Consider the following 19,347-nt stretch of genomic DNA (forward strand, 5'->3'; position numbering starts at 1 on the left):
AAAAAAAAAAAAAAAAAAAAAAAGGGTGGGGGGAAGGAATCTTCAACTTCAAACTTCTTCCCTGCCACGGAGTGATGGACATGGTCTTTTCACAAGGTTACACCCCACAGACCTGTTGTCTAAACAAACCAGGAACAAAGGAAAACCATAACAAAATTCACTTCTCTTCTGGGACTACATATGGTATCCATCCAGGCCTTCTCTCCCTCAGGCAGGGATGATCCAGCCCTGCCAGCAGTCAGGGATCCAGTGCCCCACTCTTCTTGCTGGGCTAGTTTTTATCTGTCTGGGCCTCTTACCTCCTCCAGTCACTTGGCCATATTTGGCCTTTTCTGGCCTGAAAGTCCTAGTCTTAAAAGGGCCAGGCCCCCTGTCCAGCCTTTCCTTTTCATTCTTCATAACAGGGACTCAGCTCCCTGTTACAGCTGCCTGATTCTTAGGAGTTGGTAGGAAACTTCAAAATTGGCTGTACAGGAAATTTCAAGTTTCAGTGGGTTGAATTCAACCAACTGCTACAGCTGACAATTACAAGCTCTATGCTGCTTTTGTTCTTTGTGTGTTAAGTGTTGGTAAGCGGGAGGGTAAGTAGCAGTAGGTTTCAGTTGTTCAGTTACGTATTTTATGATTCTTCACTGAAGAATATATCCTAAATATTTGGAGATTGCTGCTGGCCTGAATCCTATACAAAGAAGATGATGTTTTTGTTATGGAAACATCAATTCCATAGAGAATTGCACAGTATTAATATTGCACAGTCAGTATCCATCAGAAATTGTAACAGTTATGTTTTACTGCAGTGATGCTCAACCAGGGCATCGCAAGATTTTTTTCAAGGGTGCTATGGAATGCTCCACAATGTTAACACTGTTAGGTGTGCAGATGTTATTCACAAGGTAAATCCAGTGATTTCAAACAAGAATCCACAGTTAAAATCCTTCTGACCTGTTGTGATCCAAGTTCTGTGCAGTAGAAAAAATGCTGTACTTTACCATAGTCAAAAAATGAGTGAAAACGAAGAGTTAGCATTTTCTAAAGGGTGCCTTGAGCCTAATGAGGGATTCCTTGCCCCTAAATAGTTGAGATTCCTTGGTTTAATATTTCATTGCAGTCTTGATCATGCAATACATTTTTAAATAATCCAGAATTTCTACAGCCTACAGTACTTTTGTCAAAGAAGTCGAAGTTCTTCTCATACTTAACAGACCATTGAGGTAGGCCCACCTGTTTGGTGGCCACCTAAATGGTCAGTTGCACACAAGGGAATGATACAGCTGTAATGCCATCTGGCTGTCTTTGATTCCTTAGCCTGACTGACAAGTTGTCCATTTACAGCTGGGATCCCAGGAGTGAGGCTTTGAGCCTCTTCTGGAGCCATAGCAGGTCGGCTATGCCCCCAGGTCCCTAGCACAGTACCTACATACCATCTTATAGTGGTTTTCAGTCACAGTTGTTTGCTTGCACTAAGGTCTTTACCATACTTGTATACTGTATCAGTGTATCATATATTAAGTGACTTAGATTTACCACATAAGTTTTCTTTAAAATAGAATTTAATTTTGTTTCTATTCAAGCAGTACTCTAAAAAATAGCCATCTATTATTGTAGTGGTCAAAACCTGATATTCGGAGAGATGCTATGTCCTCATGTGTTAGTAAATAGGCTGGAGGGGTGTGACTATTCTAATATTTCATATTTTGTTTTGTTAGGTCATAGTGTACCATATTTATTTTTCTCATTTATATTGTTCTTAACTGTTGCAATAAAGAACATTATCAAGTTCACTATTGTATGCTATGGGTGTACTACACTTAAGTATAGTATAGTAATGGCTATACTATATTTACATTTCTGCTCTTACAAGTTGCACTAAAATTAAAATGACTTTTCATTAGTAGGCATCTTTTGGCATTGTTAACTCCTATTTATTCAACAGGATTGTATAATAATAAAATAATAGCATGCTTAAAAAAGAGGATACACCAGAAGCACTGGTATGCTTACAGAATAGGATGCTTATAGAAGGATACACCAGAAGCACTGGAGTGTAATCATCCTGACTAGTAGCTATGTAGTTATTAATTTGTATAATTATGAATTATCATAATGTATATGGCTACTATAGCAAGGGTGTGTTGGGATGTGGCCCCAATACATACAGAATAGTATGCTATTACAGAATAGTATACTTACAGAAAGATACACCAGAAGCACTAGAGTATAATCATCCTGACTAGTAGCTTAGTAGTTATTAATTTGTATAATTATGAATTATCATATTATATATGGCTACTATAGCAAGGGTGTGTTGGGATGTGGCCCCAATACATATGTAATCATGCCTGTCTTATATAGTTAGATAAGAGGGAAGGAGGCACTGTTTTGTTGCTTAAATTTAACTGTCTACCTATACTTTAACTTGATCTTGTATTTGTTATCCACTGAAAACATTCTTTGATATTGCTGAGTTTGTGAAAAATGGAAGGTTCATTCACTTATTGCAATAGTCAAAGATACAGTACTCAGATTTATATCTGGCATTTTTGGAGGATAGTTCAGCGTTGCAAAATGTGCTGTATATAATAATTGCTAACTCTTAATTTTCTTTCCTGCTGGTTTCTCCCAAAATATTTTAAATCCAGGCAGAACGTGCTGCTTTAATAAAAGAACTTGCTGCTCTTCGACGGAAAAATGAACAGTTAAAGGCCGAAATAGGCAAATATAAAGAATGTGACCCTGACATTGTTGAAGAAATCCGTAAGTTGGTTATTCTGTGACTCTAATGTGTTCTACAAAAAGACTGGTTTAACTGAATTTCTATAGCCCTAGAAAGCTGGTATGCAAAGATAAGCTGAAGACCAGCTAACTTTCTTTTTAAAGCTGTAAATAATGAAGGGTGGGTTTTATGATGTTTTGTTTTTTTAAATATTTTTATCACTGTCCCGATTCAATTTGGCCAAATCTAAATCTGAAGATTCAATGCTAATTCAGACAATAGGCGATTCGGCCATAGACACAGCTTTAAATGTTTTTTCTATGTACCTCAAGGTACCAGGTACGGCTTGTGAACGCTGCGATGGTGGGGCAGGTGGAGCATCCCACAGGAGCATGGTGGGGACAGCTTGGCAATAGGCATGGCGGGGGACCCTGGGATCCCCAGCAGAAGTACTTCCAGTCCACTTCTGGGTCTGCCGGGCCAATCCCCTGGTGCCCTCCCCAGCTTCACGAACAGCCGTGGCGGGGGGGCCCCAGGTACCCCCCTAGATCCAGGAGGCACCAGTTGCCGCGCTGGTGTGTGCAGTAAAGGTCCCCTGCACACTCCCCAGCGGACCCAGAAGTGGACTGGAAGTGCTTCTGGTCTACTTCCAGGTCTGCTTCCGAGCACGCGGGGAACCCTCCCCATGCTCCCATGGGACGCTCCATCCTTCCTAGCATCTTAGCATTCACGAGCTTCCTGGTACCTTGAGGTATGTAGAAGAAACATTTAAAGCTGTGTCTATGCCCAAATCATCGAATCTCTCCAAATTGATTCGGAGGGTTCCAATTTGATTCTGAGAGATTAAAGGGTCTCCTAATTCGATTCAGATTCGGAGTTTTGGCTGCTGAATTGGGCCAAATCTCTGCTGAATCAAATTGGCGACCAAAGCTTCGCATAGCCCTAGCTGTAAGGTAGAAGCAAAGAAACTTGCTTTATTTGGAGTGGCTTTAAAACAAGGAAAATGCAGTAGAATAGATAACCTAATTGTGTAGAACAAGACCAGTCGTTATTACCTGTGGAGTGCAGTTAGATTAGCAAAGATAGAAGATTATAATGAGCCATAAAGCCATTGTCTATTTAATTCATGATTTTTTGGTGTCTCCTAACTATGATTTTTTTGCTCCCAGCCCTAGCTTCTGAAGGTGTTTTTAGATTCTCTTTGAGTATGAGGATTGTGAGGTGAGAAAGGGAGTGTCTGTTCTGTGAAAAGTGTTCTCCTTCCCATATTTATGCCTGTGCCCTTTATTTGTTGTTCTGTAAGAGTTTGTTTTGGGGCATAGCCTTTTCTTAGTTTCATCCACCTAACTTCTACAAGAGCATTTGGTGCATTGGGTGAGATATACTGCACTCTGTGATAGACATATGTAGGATCTGTGGGTTCTGATGATTTTATGATATCAGGATTTTGATTGCAGTGTCAGCGAGATTGTATTGACAGATCTTGCATTTTTTGTTAAGACATGGTTGTATTCCATTTTGGTTTATGTTAATCAGCAGAGAGTTTGCTTCTGATGAGTTGAGCCAGATTTGGAGGTTGTTTGAAAGCCAGTTGTAGGGGTGTGTGGGAATATTTCTTCCTTTTTCATATAGGCTGTAATTGTTTGATGATCCTTGTTGTGGGTGTGAGAGAGGGATGTGTGACACAGCACTGCTTTGTTTTGACTCCTGTTTTGCCATTTTGAATGGCCAGTTTTGTTTCGCTGTTTCAAAGCACTGTTCCGTTTCCTTTAGCCAAAACTGTTTCAACGGTGTTTCAACGCATTTTGGCGTTTCACCCATAGGCTATAATGGGGAATCATGAAAATGCCTATAACTTTGTCATTTCTTGCCTGTGAAAATTGCAGGGATGGTAGCCCTTTCTGAGGGCATGAAGCCTGCCAAGTTTCAAGGAGATAGGTGCAAGGGTTTCTAGGAAACTCCACTTCAAACTGTTCAAAGCAAAACTCTTATCACTTGCTGGTAGCTGCAGCCTGCTGTCATCCCATATGCGAAACTGGGAGCCCGGACCCCCTAGGAGGGCTGCAGGGTTGTACCAGACTCTTCCTGGGGGACATGGGCCCCTGGATCTGCACACGGGATAACAGCAGGCTGCTGGCTGAGGCTAGTGCCAGCACTGGGTTCTTCCTGGCACTCAGCGTGGGCTGCACCAGGAAAAACCCAGTGCTGGCGCTGGCCCCAGCTGGCAGGAGCAGCCTGCTGTCATCACACGCGGAGCTCCAGGGGCCTGTACCTCCCGGGAATAGTCCAGCACAGCCCTGCAGCCCTCCCCAGGGGTGCGGGCCCCCAGATCTGCAGGCAGGATGACAGCATGCTGCCTCTGCCAGCTGGGGTCAGTGGCAGTACCAGTCTTCCCGGTAATGTGTGGGCTGCGCCAGGAAGAACCCAGTGCCAGCATTGGCCCCAGCTGGAAGTGGCAGCTTGCTGTCATCCCATGTGCAGATCTGTGGGCCCACACCTCCTGGGAGGGAAATAGCCCAGGGCTGCTGGCATCACCAGTTGGTAGCAGCAGCCTGCTGTCATCCTGCATCATCCAGGGGCCTGTGCCGCCCAGGAAGAACTGGGGGAAAGATCAGGGACCTGAGGAATCAAACTGGGACCTAGGGGAATGTTCAGGGACCTGAACATTCCCCAGCCCCCAGTTCAATTCCTGACCTCTCTGATCACTCCCCCCAGTTCTTCCCGGCGGGCACGAGCCCCTGGATCTGCGCGCTGAGTTTCAGCAGGCTGCTGCTGCTGCCAGCTGGGGAAATAGTCCAGAGCCACTGCCAACACCAGTTGGCAGCGACAGCCTGCTTTCATCCCACATCATCCGGGGTCCTGGGAAGAGCTGGGGGGAAGATTGGGAGCTGGGAAATCCAACCAGGAACTGGGGGAATGTTCAGGGATCTGAACGCTCCCAGTTGGATTCCCCAGCTCTTGCCGGGGGGCACGGGCCCCTGATTTGTGCACGGGGTTTCAGCAGGCTGAAACTGTAGTGGCAGCCTGCTGAAACCCAGCATGCAGATCTGGGGGTCTGCGCCCCTGGGAAGAGCTTAAGAAATGATCAGAGAGCTGGGGGAAGCGATCAGAGAGCTGGGATCAAACAGGGAGCTAGATGTCAATGTCAGAGCAGTCCTTCCCCTCTCTTCCCCCTCCCTCTCCTCAGTTTCTGTTCAGCTGCAAGCAAGCCTGGCTTCAAAACTCGTTTAGTTTTGAAGCTGTTTCGAAGCCTTTTGTTTCATTTTGATTTTGCTGTTTTGAGCTCGAAACATGTTGAAACAGCTTTGAAACAAAACACCCGGCAAAATTTCACACAGTGTATGTTGGCATGTTAGAACTATGTAGCACCAATGATACTGCCGGGGTGATGCTGAGCAAGTTAAAAGTGACTACAGGACTCTGGATGCAAGAGTGAAGGGGTGGGGGCACGGGTGATGTTCTCCTCAATCCCTCTAGTCGAGGGGAAGGGCCCAAATAGGATTGGATGCATCCTACAGATCAGTGCATAACTGCACAGATGGTGTCACCAGCAGGGCTTTGGTTTCTTTGACCAAGGATGTTGTTCCAAGAAGAAGGATTGCTAGGAAGAGATGGGATCCATGTGATGAAGAGGGAAGAGCATCTTCACAGACAGGCTCCCTAACCTAGTGAGGAGGGCTTTAAACTAGGTTCTCCAGGGGATGGAGAAGAAAGCCCTGAGGTAAGTGAGAAATTGTATGACGTGGAGGAAGTACAATCAGGAGGGGGCAACAGGGAAGACCTTCTCATTCTTTCTGAGAAGTCAGGGCAATCATCTGGTTACCTCAGGTGGCTATATACAAATTCACAGAGCTTGGAAAAAGAGCAGGAAGAATTGGAAGTACTTGCACAGTCACAGAACTAGGACATGATTGGAATAACAGAAACTTGGTGAGAGAGCTCAGATGACTGAGGCATGGTCATGAATGGGTACAAACTGCTCAGGAAGGACAGGCAGAGGAGAAGAGGAGGAGAAGGGGTTGCGCTTTATGTAAAAGAACCATATGATTGCTCAGAGCTCTAGTATAGAACAGGAGATAGGCCTATTGAAAGTCTCTGGGTTAGGGTCAGAGGGGAGAGCAACAAGGGTGATGATGTGGTGGGTGTCTGCTTTTGACCATCAGACCAGGGGGATGAGGTAGATGAGGTTTTTGTTCAAACAGCTAGTGGAAGTTTCCTGATTACTCTGACATCTGCTGGAAGGGCAATACAGCAGTGCACAGACAATCCAGGAAACTTTTGGAGAGTGTTGGGGTGCACCTTCCTAATGCAAGTGTTGGCGAGGCCAACAAGGGACTGTGATCTTCTTGACCTGCTGCCCACATACAGGGAAGAATTTGTGGGCAATGTAGTAGTGGATGGCAACTTGGACAGCAGCAACCATGAAATGATTGGGTTCAGGATCCTGGGGGAAGGAGAGCAGCAGCAAAAGGACCCTGGAGTTCAGAAAAGCAGACAGCAATTTGCCCAGGGAACTGATGGACAGGTTCCCCTGGAAGGCCAGCATGAGGGGGAAAGGATTCCAGGATAGCTGGTTCTATTTTAAAGAAACTTTACAGACAGCACAGGAACAAACTATCCCAATGCACAGGAAGATTATCAAGTATGGCAGAAGACCAGCTTGACTTAGCAGAGAAGTCTTCAGTAAGCTAAAACACAAAAAGGAAGCTAACAGAACAGGTTAGGGCAGGGGTGGGCAAAATGGCCAATCTGGCTGGCAGCCAGACTCCATTTCCCAGCATCCTTTACACCCATGGCTGGGGTTGGTCTCCATGGAGACCCCAACCACAGCTGTGTTGTGAAAGCTCAAGGCTGGGGTTGCTATGGAGACCTGCCCCAGCTGTGCTGGCCGGGCTCGCAACAGAGCAGAGCAGGGCAGCTCCATAGCTGCTGGGATCTTATATTGGGGGCAGCTTGTTACAGGGTCAGATACAGCTGCAATCTGCAGCCTGCTCGCTCAAGGCAGGGGCATGTTGGCAGCAGATCATGGCTCTGCCTCTGCTCCAGACCAGGCTCTCACTGCTGCAGGGAGCTGGGGCAGAGCTGCAATCTGCTGCCTGTGCGTCCCTGCACTGAGTGTGCAGGCTACAGATCATGGCTCTACCCTGGCGCTAGAGCAAGCAGCCCCTGTAGTAAGATCCCAGTGACTCCAGAGCAGCCACGTGCCCTGCCAGTGTGGCCGGAGCTGGTCTCCATGGCAGTCCTAGCCTTGCTATCACAGCGCAGCTGTGCCTGGGGTCTTCGTGGAGACCGTCCCCAGCCATGCACAGGGGTGGCTGGGAAATGGAGTCCGCTGCCAACCAGATCCAGCCTGAGGGTCGACCTTTGCCCGCCCCTGGGTTAGGGACTGTTTAGAAAAGCTGGATGTGTACAAGTCCATGGGACTAGATGCGATGCACCCAAGGGTGCTGAAGGAGTTGGGCAATGGGATTGCAGAGCATCTGGCTATTATCTTTGAAAACTTGTGGCAGTTGGGAGAGGTCCCAGATGATTGGAAAAGGTCAAATATAGTGCCCATCTTTAAGAGGAGGAGGATCTGGGGAACTACATACTGGTCAGCTTCACCTCAGTTCCTGAAAAGATTATGGAGCAGATCCTCAAGGAATTGATCTCTAATCACTTGGAGGAGAAGGTGATTAGGAACAGTCAGCATGGATTCACCAAAGGGCAAGTCATGCCCAGCCAACCTGATTGCTTTCTCTGACTGGATGTGGGGAGAGCAGTGGACATGATATACCTGGATTTTAGCAAGGCTTTTGATACAGTCTCCCCACAACATTCTCGCATGCAAGCTAAGAAAGTATGGGTTGGATGAATGTACTGGAAGGTGGATAGAAAACAACTCTCACATTCAAGACAACTACGTCTACTAATTTATGGGGGAACACCCTGCTCTCAGGTTTTTACACCTCACTAGTGTACATTATTACTCAGAACTTGTACTCAACCTCTGCCCAGGTTTTGTACCTCATTAAGACTCCTTATCTTGTTCCTCAGTCTTCCCTCTGAAATCAGCATTGAAATTGACAGGGCTGAAATAGATTTAAGGCCTGCTAATAGCACAGTGCTGACTAGGGCTGAGATGGGTAGACTATTTAATTGCTTGTGCCTCATTTTGGGTAATTTTGTGACTGCCAGACAGGTCTATTATATGTGGCTCAGGCTGTGTGTAAAATTGCATTAATCTGCATTCCTTTATTTTCATCAGTGACCCAGCTGGTTCTTCTTGGGCATTGCCGGCTATACCCAAACCAACAGCTTGATATCCAAGTGCCATTACAAAATTAATCATAAGTGAGCATAGAGCATTTCCCCAAAAAAGGGTAAGAACCTGAATCTTCTCCCTTCTCTTACCAACAAAGCTCAGTGAACCCAAAATCAATGTTTGAGAAAGGTGGAAAAAACAGGAGGTGCATTTCCTCCTGAAATTTGACAGGTGTAGGATTTTGATCTCAGTGGAGTTAGATTGTGCCAGCTAAGGATCTGCCCATGAAGGTTTGATGATGTGTCAGAGGACAGGCAGGTTCTAGACTCCATTGAGAACGTCATGCCTCTTGCCTTCAGGGCCAGGTACAGACATTACACTTTTACCAGTGTTAGTGATTGGAAACCGGTCTATACCCTTAACAGAACAGAAGTTTGGCGCACACAGACTGATTTAAAAATGGTGGAACCAGGTCTAAGACTTGCACCCCCACCAAAGGGCGAATGTTATGTTCTGTTCACTACCACTTACAGAAAACTGTAACTTAGATCGATTCTGCCTCAGGCTTTTTGAATGTCTGCATCTAGCTCAGGGGTTCAACAGAAAAAAGAACCCAGTTGATCACATGTTCAAAAACTGCAGTGTATCACTCGGTGCAGACATTGAGGGACTTACTTCATGAGTACTTCAACTGTGAGGGTTTCCTGTTTTCTCATATGCAATATTTCATGAACTTTGTCCATCCTGTGCATAGTAAGGTAGGGGTTGTGTAGAAAAGTGGTTTATGATCCTGTTGATTAGGACTGCATACACGCATAGGAGGTCAAAATGAGTTCACATGGGCAATCTAAATTCTGACACTTCCTAAATTTTTAGTTTTACTTTGGAACCTTAATATTATTCTAGGGAAGCCTCTTTGTATGACGTTGCATATAGTTGTTTATAACACTTTGTCATGTGCACCTTGTCTACCTCATCGTGCACTCCTGGTAAGGTTTGAACCTTGAGATTTCAATGTTGAAGTGCTGGTAAGAGGAGAGGGCTATTATCCTAAAAGGGCAGAGGGTGGAAGTAGAACTTCTGTAGTAGATAATCCAATGCACGGGATTCTGGTCAGCTTCACCTCAGTTCCTCCCTCCTCCCCCGGCTTCCCAGGGATCTGTTGCAGCCTCCTCTATATGTTAGATCCCCAGAGGGAAGGATGGGCCATTGTGGCCCAGTTGGTTGAGGTATTTATCATGGCTCTTTGCTCCCAAGGTTCTTCTTGAAATGCCTGGAAATGCATTTCGAGTGGTGGGGATACTGGTTTGGGAGTGGTGTTGGACTGACATTACATTAGAAATATTCATGTTCACTTTTGATTTTGTGACTGCCAGCATTTTGCTGAGCATTCAGTTGATGGAGCATTCAACTAATGGAAACATCAGTTTTCAAAAGCGTTTGTCTCCGTCAGAACTGAATGGCATTTTCGGTAGTAAAGAGAAAGCCACTTCTCTGGTAACAGAGTTTTAGGACTTTTTCAAAAGCCCAGGGTAGAAAAAAAATCAAAGTTGAAATGTTGTTTGTTGGTGGTTTTGTTTGTTTGTTTTTCAAGAAAAAGCGGTAACAGGAATCTTATAATGAGACGTGTTAGCCAAAATGACAGTGCTGCCAGCTCCTTCTGAAACAAGTTCCTTTGCTACAACTGAAGTCATTTGGCAAAGAAATTACAGAGGAAATGCATAGCCCACATGAGCAATATGTGACTTTCCACTAAATTGTGTGATTTGGAGGAAACTGTCTCTGAGCACATTTGCACAAGGGACAGCTGATCAGGTTACCAACCCCACACAACCCTATTTAAACTAACATTTCTTGAACAGCTGAATCAGAATTCCATCAGAGATGGAAATGGTTGTTAGGTTGTGTAATCTCACCCTGTCAGTGTTGAACTGCTCACCCCACTACATTGTGTAGTGGACTGTACTCATCAGTTTCTTTCTTTTGGATATTCTACAACCTGCTTTAAAATAGTTCACTGTCAGGAAATTCTTTCTGATAGTTGGCCTAAAATTGCATTGTATTACACCTTCTTACACCTCTCGGTATCCTCCCCCTCCCAAATCCTTCTAATTTTGGTAGCACAAGTTGGTGTGCCAATCACAGATGGACTCAGAATCAGTCAGGATACTTTTTTCCCTCAGTTGTTTTTGCCATGAGTCCCTCCTTCTCACTTTCCCTCCTGACAGAGTTATGAGGGTAAACTCAGTGGTGTTTGTTGTATATTAGATGAAAAAGTGCCATAGAAAAGGGAAGTTTTATAAGCCCTGTCCAAAGCGAGGTTTACAATGTGTTCAGTAAAAAAAAATATGAACTTACTTTTTGGGGAAAAAGATTTAAAAAAAAAAAAAAAAAGAGCAGTTGTCTCATTCCCAGAGTACCTTCTATTCTGTGCTCTGGCTTGGGCAGGTGTTATGTGCTGAGAAAAGTAGTATTTCACCATGTAATATAAGACTGCATCGTATGTGGGGTGGGAAGGGCCACTTGACTTCCTGGTATTTCTTGACTTCATTGATTGCTTTTATAATCTTCATAACAAGATTTTATCGTGTATTTTGTATGTAATTTCCTAGTTATAAAGTTAATATATTATGCACAGCTCTGTTGCTCATCTCAGTCTACAGCATTTCAGCATAGTATGTGTATTTGCAATAAAGGATTAACTACAGTAGCTGACAACAAAGATAAGATTGTAACTGTGGGCTGTGCAAGTGCTGAGAGAAGTATCTAATGCACTGAGATCCTGCATTACATCTGTCTGTAGATAGCCAAGTACTTGGATTTGATTCCTTCTGAGGGCAAGTGTGGTTTAATGTCTAGGAATTAGGCCTGCCGCACTAAACACCTGTGTTGTCTTCTCAGCTTGTGACCTCAGTAAGGTAATATCCTTGTTCAACAATAAAAGTTGTGAGGACCCCAAAATTAACATGGGGTAAGTGGCAATACAGGTTGTACTCCCAGGAGTTTCCTCCCTACTGTTGATCTGTTTGACATTGACTTCAATTAACGCAGGATTGAGCTGTAGTTCCCAAGCCTGTTGCCCTTTTCTGCTAGGTCAAAGGCTTATTTTGATGCACAAAGCAGTGGTCGGAGGAGGAGATTCTGTGTTTCCTGTATTCCATTTGGCGCAGGTCTGTGAAAAGAGAGACATTACTTGATATGCACCATGTTAGTGGAGTTTTTGGGAATTTGGGTACCAAGCCAGAGATGCCATAAACAAAACACCTGGGGAAAAAGAAGTTTTCAAAGTTCATAACTTGCCCAGATCAGAATGAATTTTCAAGTGGTCAGCAAAAAGTGCCTCTGATATAAGGATACATCCTTTACTGTCAGTTTTCTGCTGCAAACTTTGGGGTAGTAGAGCTCAAAAAATTCTTCATGTATTTTATTTAATAAGGGAGGCTATGGAAGTAGCTAGTTTTCCCTCCCTATGCTATTTTGTTACTCATTACTGATAAATTTGTAATAAAAAGTAGCTGAGGGCACTTTGTCACTAATGAGTAACACACACAAAATGTTATGGAGGTGGGGAAAGCAGCAACTTTGTATTTAAGTTTACTTAACAGTCACCATCCAGCCACTATTTCTATCCATTGCCGAATTCTTGTTTTTACTTTCTAGTTAAGCATTTTTTTTAAAATGGACTATGTTAATATAACATAGTTGATTTTAACAAACTTAGCTCTGATTTTCACAACAGTTATAATTTGATCATTCTGTATAATATAGTGGCATAATATAGTTAATTTCAACAGTAATTTTATACAGGCTGAAACGAGCATATTCAGTGGAACTGCAAGAGTTGGCAGTGGGGGACAGGCTTTCCGAAGGCTGACTGTCAACATTCCTTGTTTAATCAGCATGTTTTCTAGTATGGCTGAGCACCTTTTCACTTAGGAACAATCATCTGAACGTGCTTGAAGGAATTTTATTTATATCAAGCAGTTTACAAATTATTTATACAACATTGTAAGTATTTTAATGTCGGCCTTTTTTCCTCCTACCCCATTCCACAATACTATTTTAGCTGGTAGACAGGAGTATAGGTAATCAAGAAATTGTGTATATCAGCTGTGGGGCAGATGGGCTGGATTTCCAGCTGGGAAAATCCAGATAGTTGTCATTCTGAGCCTACATGCCTGTGTTTAAGGGCATGTGTCACTACCAGTCTGTCTTGGAATAGATTATCTTTCAAGAATAATTGCTTCTGCAGCTGTTTAAGGATTGTTTTTGGCTATTTTGAACATACTGGGGCAGTGTAGCTTTATGGTGGAGCCTAGCCACCAATTTTTGTAAAACAGAGTTTATAATAGGAGCAGGTATCCCAAAAGGTGACAGAAACATAGACCTTAAATGGAATAGGAAATGTGCATTCTGTTAGCAGATGAAATCTCTCTTAAGCTATTGGTTCATGAGTTAGGCCACTGGAAATAGGTTCCCTGGAAATGCTGTATTATGGTATGGATATAAAACTGGTCTCTGGATTTTTGCAATCTATAGGTTTTAAGTTTTCTTTTTAAAATAAATGCTAATCCTAACCCTTCTAATGATGAAAGCAGCCTTCCATTTGTGAATTGTTGCTGTACTGTCTTGTTGAATATACAGCTGGAAGGAAAGAATATTTGAGAGAGGGATCAGCTGCCACATTAATCATGTTTTGAATGTTGAATCTGAAAGCTAATGACAATTGAACTATTTTACTGTGTCCCTTTGGCAAAGGCAGCCACTTTAACCACTGCATTTGAATTAATTTGAAAAGATGAGCCATAATGAAGAATATTAAAAGATTTAAAGATACCAAAACTCATTTAATCTAATACTGTTTTCTTATTTGTTCCTTAACATTAAATTTTTATTTCCAGAGGAAAACAACACTAGGGAGTCTTAAAGGAAAAGAATCAATTTAGGAAATAGAAATGCTTTGAAATGAGCTACCTTGTTTTTACTTAAGCTATATTAATCTATTTTGGCTTTTAGAGAATGTTATGCTTGTATTTTAAGTAAACTCTAAAATAGTATTTTGTGAATATTTTTGTTTTTAAACAGCCAAGAAGTCACACTTAAGTTTGTAATATTGGAAATAAAGGTACTGTCTGCAGAAATGACCCTAAGCCCAGTCTAATGCCCATTGAAAGGTAGGCTTAGAGCAGGCACATAATTAGATTAATTTTTAATGACTTTCAGATCAAATGTATTCAGTTTGTAAATAAAGAGGGTGTGTTTTTTTCAGTTGCCAACCATGAAATATGCACCTGGCATCCAAAATGCAATCTGTGCTCTTTGTGTTTTTTTGCATCGGCATCGTTAAGAAATATTCTGCAATTAAAAGTTAGTTAGCAATTCCTGGGAAGAAATGTGAGTCAGAGGCCATGGACAAATGAACAGGTGAGCCGTGACAGGCTAAGCCTGAGACAAAAGAAAATCAGATCCCATTTTAACAGCCATGCGCAAATTAACAGGCTGTCCTCAGCTGTCCTGAATTTGTGCACAGAAGGCTTTTGCCAGCATAGAGTGGAATTCCTGCTGCAGCACAGAGCAGGACAGCCCAGAAGCCTCTAACTTCAACTCTTATGGGTCCTCATGGCACATATCTAAGCTTCTTTCAGGAGGAAGATGGCATAATTTCAAACTACAAGAGCAGCAGCACAGACATGTCCTGTCTTGCTTCCCTTAGTGTGTTATGTCAGCCAGGTCACAATGAAGTATCTGGCTTTCTGCCCTCAAGGATACACTTCCCTGCAAGTCCTCAGCTGGACTGAAGAACAGCTGCAAGTCATGCTGTGACAGGCAGCATGTAAAGGCTAAAATGGACATCTTTGTTATGTAGCACCTAGCAGATGCTGGCAGCCTGCTCTTACATGGTGATGATGACCCAGCCAGAGAGGGGAATTTCCCAGCATTGTATGGGGATGGATTGCTTTAGGACCATGTTCAGACTCTTGACCAGTGGTCCCAAGTGCAGGAAACAAGTATGACGTGGAAAAGGATTGTGCCGTAGCTGTGGGGTGATCAGCAGTGCTGAGAGAACTGCAGGTTGAGGAAGAGAGCTTCTTTGTCAATCTGCATGGAGCTAGCCTGAGCTTCAAAGGCAGCCTATCGCTATGACTGACCTCAGAGAAGTGAGTCAAAATCTGGAAGCTGGCTGTCTCCAGCTCATTTATTGTGGATCAGTTTGGTATAGGCAAATTTACTCTCAATGCTTCCATGTGTGACGGGTGTTGTCATGGTTCTCATAGACTGTACTGAGCCTATGTTTATAAGGCTTTCCAACCTTCAGGATGGTATCAATGGCTTTGCAGGCACAGGGGTTCCAGTGAACACCAAAACAATGGGCAAAACGCACATTTCCATTTTTTTAACCCCCCAGTTAAACCCAGAGCTCATAAGTAGGGTATGTTTTTTTTTCTGTTGTGCTGCATGGGGGACCACCATGGGAGTTAGTGTTGGATGATCCGGAAAAGTGGAAGAACCGAAAATTTTCAACTTCATTTCAGTTTCCCTGATGAGAGGGACTTTTGTCAGCACCCCTCTCACTGTAGAGATCAATTTTATAACTGTCTACCCACCCTTTCCCCCCAGCACTTGGGAGCCTTCCGCTTCTGCTGCCCTGGCTCACAAAGTCGTACCCTGGGCACCTTGATCACAGGAAGCAACTGTTTAACTATTGACTGAACAGCTGCAGGGTGACAGTTGAATGTGCCTTTGGCAGCTGAAGGTGAGGTTGAGTGTGCTCAGTGTTATGCTGGATTTGATTGCCTCCTGCACCCTGCACAAGATCTGCAAGAGCAAGCATGAGGCCCCAGGGGAGGTGAGAGTGGTGGCAGAAAGACTGGTACAACAGTTTGAACTACTAGAGCCACAACCAGTCAGAAGTAACAGCTGGCAGAGACACCTTGTTCAGTAGTCCTTGAGGAACATACATAAATGTGCCTGCTTGCTACTGGGGTTCATTGGCTGGAAACCTTTAGTATTGCTGTGAATGTGCCTGCAAGAGAGCTACTTGCTTCCTGTCTGTTCTGGGGATCAGTGGAAGGGGTGGGATGACTTGTGAGATCTATTTGTATGTCCTTTTCTCTGATTATTTTGTATGCCTGGGCCAACTGGACTGCTTGGGCAGAAAGCCCCCACAAGCTCCCAAACATTATAGACATGCTTTACTTTTTCTGCCTCCCTCTCTAGATGTCAAACCTGTGTGTATTAATCATTTCTCTTCTCTTCTCGTCTGCTGAGCAGATGGGCCTTTTAAATGCCAGCCAAACAGATGCACTTTGTCTGCCTTCCTCAGATGCATTGGGCCACTGTGTGGGAACCCTATGCACCAGTTAACTGTTTGTATTTTGGTGCATGAAAAAACACTAAAATTTGAGCCACAAAACAATGGTCAGGAGGCAGCATAGATTAGGATAGAAATGGGCAAAATAGCTGGGGTCAGACATGAACAGTGGAGAAAATTTAAACTATGCACAAACGCAGAAAAACAAGTAGCACAGGGTAGGTGGGCCTAGGGGGGGGGTCTGCAGTCCTTTAGTGCTGGGCAAGGCTGAGTACCTCGGAGGAGATTACCTTCCTCTGCCCATTGTATGTGCCAAGTCCCAGGACAGGGCACAAAGCCAGAGCAGAGAGTGGACGGGTCAGAAGAGCTCAGCTTCCAGACAGTACTGTTCTCTCTGTATGTCATGGAGAAGGCGGGGCTGGAGACTCCATACAATATCAACTCAGGAATGCCTGATTTTGGGAACTCCACTGGAGTTCTACCATTTGTATGCTGCTGTTCCCAAAATCAGGCATTCCTGAGTGAATGTTGTATGGGCAACAACCGAACCTCTGTTGGAGTGTGGTAAATCATTAGGGAGGGGTAGACGGAAGCAGAGTGATGATATATGGATCGTGCAGGAGACCAGGGTTGAGCCCTGTACAATTGCAGCAACACTTATTGCCCTGTTATAACATCCAGCTTGGCATGATACCTTTGCTACCTGAACTAGATGCTGCTTCTTATCAGGTCCAGAGTCTCCTTGGTGATAGCTACAGTCAAGTGTTGGTTGATGGTCAGGCTATTTCATGCAAGCACACTTGACAGCCTTGAAGTGGTCTATGTGAGCCTCTTGAACCTCTGTATGGTAGTTCTGGTGAAATTCCTTATGTTCCCTCCAGGAATTAACAGCTCTGGCTTGCTTTGTACTGGAGGACTCAACCAGCTCCCCTTATATCTCCTCCTTGCTACATTTTGTTTAGAGTCCTCATGTTAGCAAGGTGCCTTGTGGTTGTCATCATCTGGGTCCATTGACTGCCTCTGGTACCTGAAGAATAACAGAGGTGCTGCACTATGGAGCATGGATCAAAGCAGGGTGCTTCTATCTTGGGCAAATAATCAGCTTCTTTGCTTAATACACTCACCCCAGTTTTGGGCAACTGATTTTTGGGACAAAGATGCATGCTGTGTGTTAGAAAATGTGGTATGCAGCCTAGTGCTTCTGGTGGAAGACAATGATGGGGGGCATCATATTGGCAAACCTGGGATGACCAGAGCAGTCATTGTGCAGATTTCCTGTGAGGAAAGCTACCTTTGTGGAGCTCTGTGAAAATCCTGTCTGACCTCTTCAGCATTGGCATGTGTAAATGAGGGCGGTCATACCAGTCTTGAAGCCTGTTGCCATTGTGACCTGGCATCTGGGTACCTTAGACCACTACAGGGCTGTGGCTAAATCAGGGGCAGGCAGTTATTTCAGGCAGAGGGCCACTTACTGAGTTTTGGCAAGCTGTCAAGTGTAGCCCCACCCCTTGACAGGTGCCCTGTCCCTTGGTTGCCGTCTTGTGATTGGAAGCCCCATACCCTAATCCCTGACCTTTGCCACCAGGAGTCCCTCTCCTTGCCCCTGGAAGTACTCCTTTCAGCAAGGGGTTTTGCCATCTCAGAACCAGAAAAATACCAAATTATTTTCTAAAAAGCGATCATCTACAACATTCATTGATTTGATATCAACAAATATTTTTGTCTTGATTTACATGTGTTTGTGTAGTGTACGCAGAGGTGACTGCATAATAGCTTAAAATGAAGCCTTACTCTTGTGTGTTGGGGGGGTATAGATTTGTGGAGGGGTGTACGGGGGGAGAGTGGCTGGGGTTTGTGTATGGCAATGCAAGGGGAGGCATAGGTGCATGTGTATGGAGGAGTGTGTGTGTGGGACTCACCCTATGAACATACACACGCACACTCTCTCTCTCTGTGCACTTGTGTGTGTGCATGTGCATGCACACGCACGCACACACACACACTCTGCCCCTGTGCCTGCAGACGCACATATTCTGCCCCTGTGCCTGCCGACATGTGTGCACACACATACACACCCCTACCAGTGGGGTCCCATGTTCTGGGGTCCAGGGAAGTAGCTGGAAGCCAGAGCCACCTGGTGCTGAAGCAGAGCGGGGACAGGAAAGCAGGAAGCTGGCTGGGGATGGGCGGGGCTGTGCTGTTCAAGCCTCTACAAGCCTGCTGAGGGCTCCTTCTGGGTCCTACTGCCCTGGCTCCTTTCAGCTTTGACAGGGACCCAGGGTGAATAAACATTAATTTTACTAATTTTTTAGGGGCTCTGCGGGCCAGATAGAATGGCCTGGCAGGCCGGATCCAGCCTGCGGGCCATATTTTGCCTGCCCCTGGCTTAGATTGTGCTAGCCACAGACCTATGCTATGCTATCAGTCTGTGCTATGGTTGTGGAGATTTGTAAGGCAAGTACAGCTGTGATTTACCTTTCGATGAGTGGCCCTTGTTAATGTATCCACAGTAATAACGGACTTGGAGAGAATTGCTTTCACAAACTGCATTGTGGCCCTTGATAGCACTCAGGACCATTGTTTTCCTGCTACACATGAATATGCTAGCTGCGAGGAATGCTCTTTGATTATTGTGCAGGCCTTGCTAGACCTTAAACATATATTTATAAATACTTAGAGCAAGATGCACTGGAAAGGTGTACCATAACAGAATGCAGAGATCTGCATCCCCATGTGGAATGAGAATTGATTCTAGTCCTTCTAATTAACATGGTTATCAGTGGATCATCTGTGCCTGGTGGCGCTTTAGAAAATCCTATATACTGGCTAGTGCCATAGTTCATGAAACCACATTCTGACATCAGGATGCTTGGTGAAGATTATTCAGCTGCTGTGAATTGGATGATGGTAGAAACTACAGCAGACTGATGACAGGACAGACAGTCTGCAAAGCTTTTTGAATGCCTTTCAGGGATAACTTGCTGTAATAATTATTTCCACGCTACCCTCTTCGTCCAGTGTGCGTGCGTGCTCTCTCTCTCTCTCTCTCTCTCTCTCTCTCTCTCTCTCTCTCTCTCT

The 19,347-nt window shown here is 44.5% G+C and overlaps 1 protein-coding gene across 1 annotated transcript in view; it reads left to right on the plus strand.

The window, feature by feature from the left end:
- The window catches only part of MND1 (meiotic nuclear divisions 1), a 70,222-nt gene that overhangs the window by 35,751 nt on the left and 15,124 nt on the right, over positions 1-19,347 (plus strand). The window contains exon 6 of the mRNA XM_019521668.1: positions 2,640-2,754. Coding sequence (XP_019377213.1) covers positions 2,640-2,754 — 115 coding nt within the window. The remainder of the gene's footprint in view (positions 1-2,639; positions 2,755-19,347) is intronic.

This window comes from Gavialis gangeticus, unplaced genomic scaffold (assembly GCF_001723915.1).
Source record: "Gavialis gangeticus isolate Ggan-Ray unplaced genomic scaffold, GavGan_comp1, whole genome shotgun sequence".
Taxonomy (NCBI): Eukaryota; Metazoa; Chordata; order Crocodylia; family Gavialidae; genus Gavialis; species Gavialis gangeticus.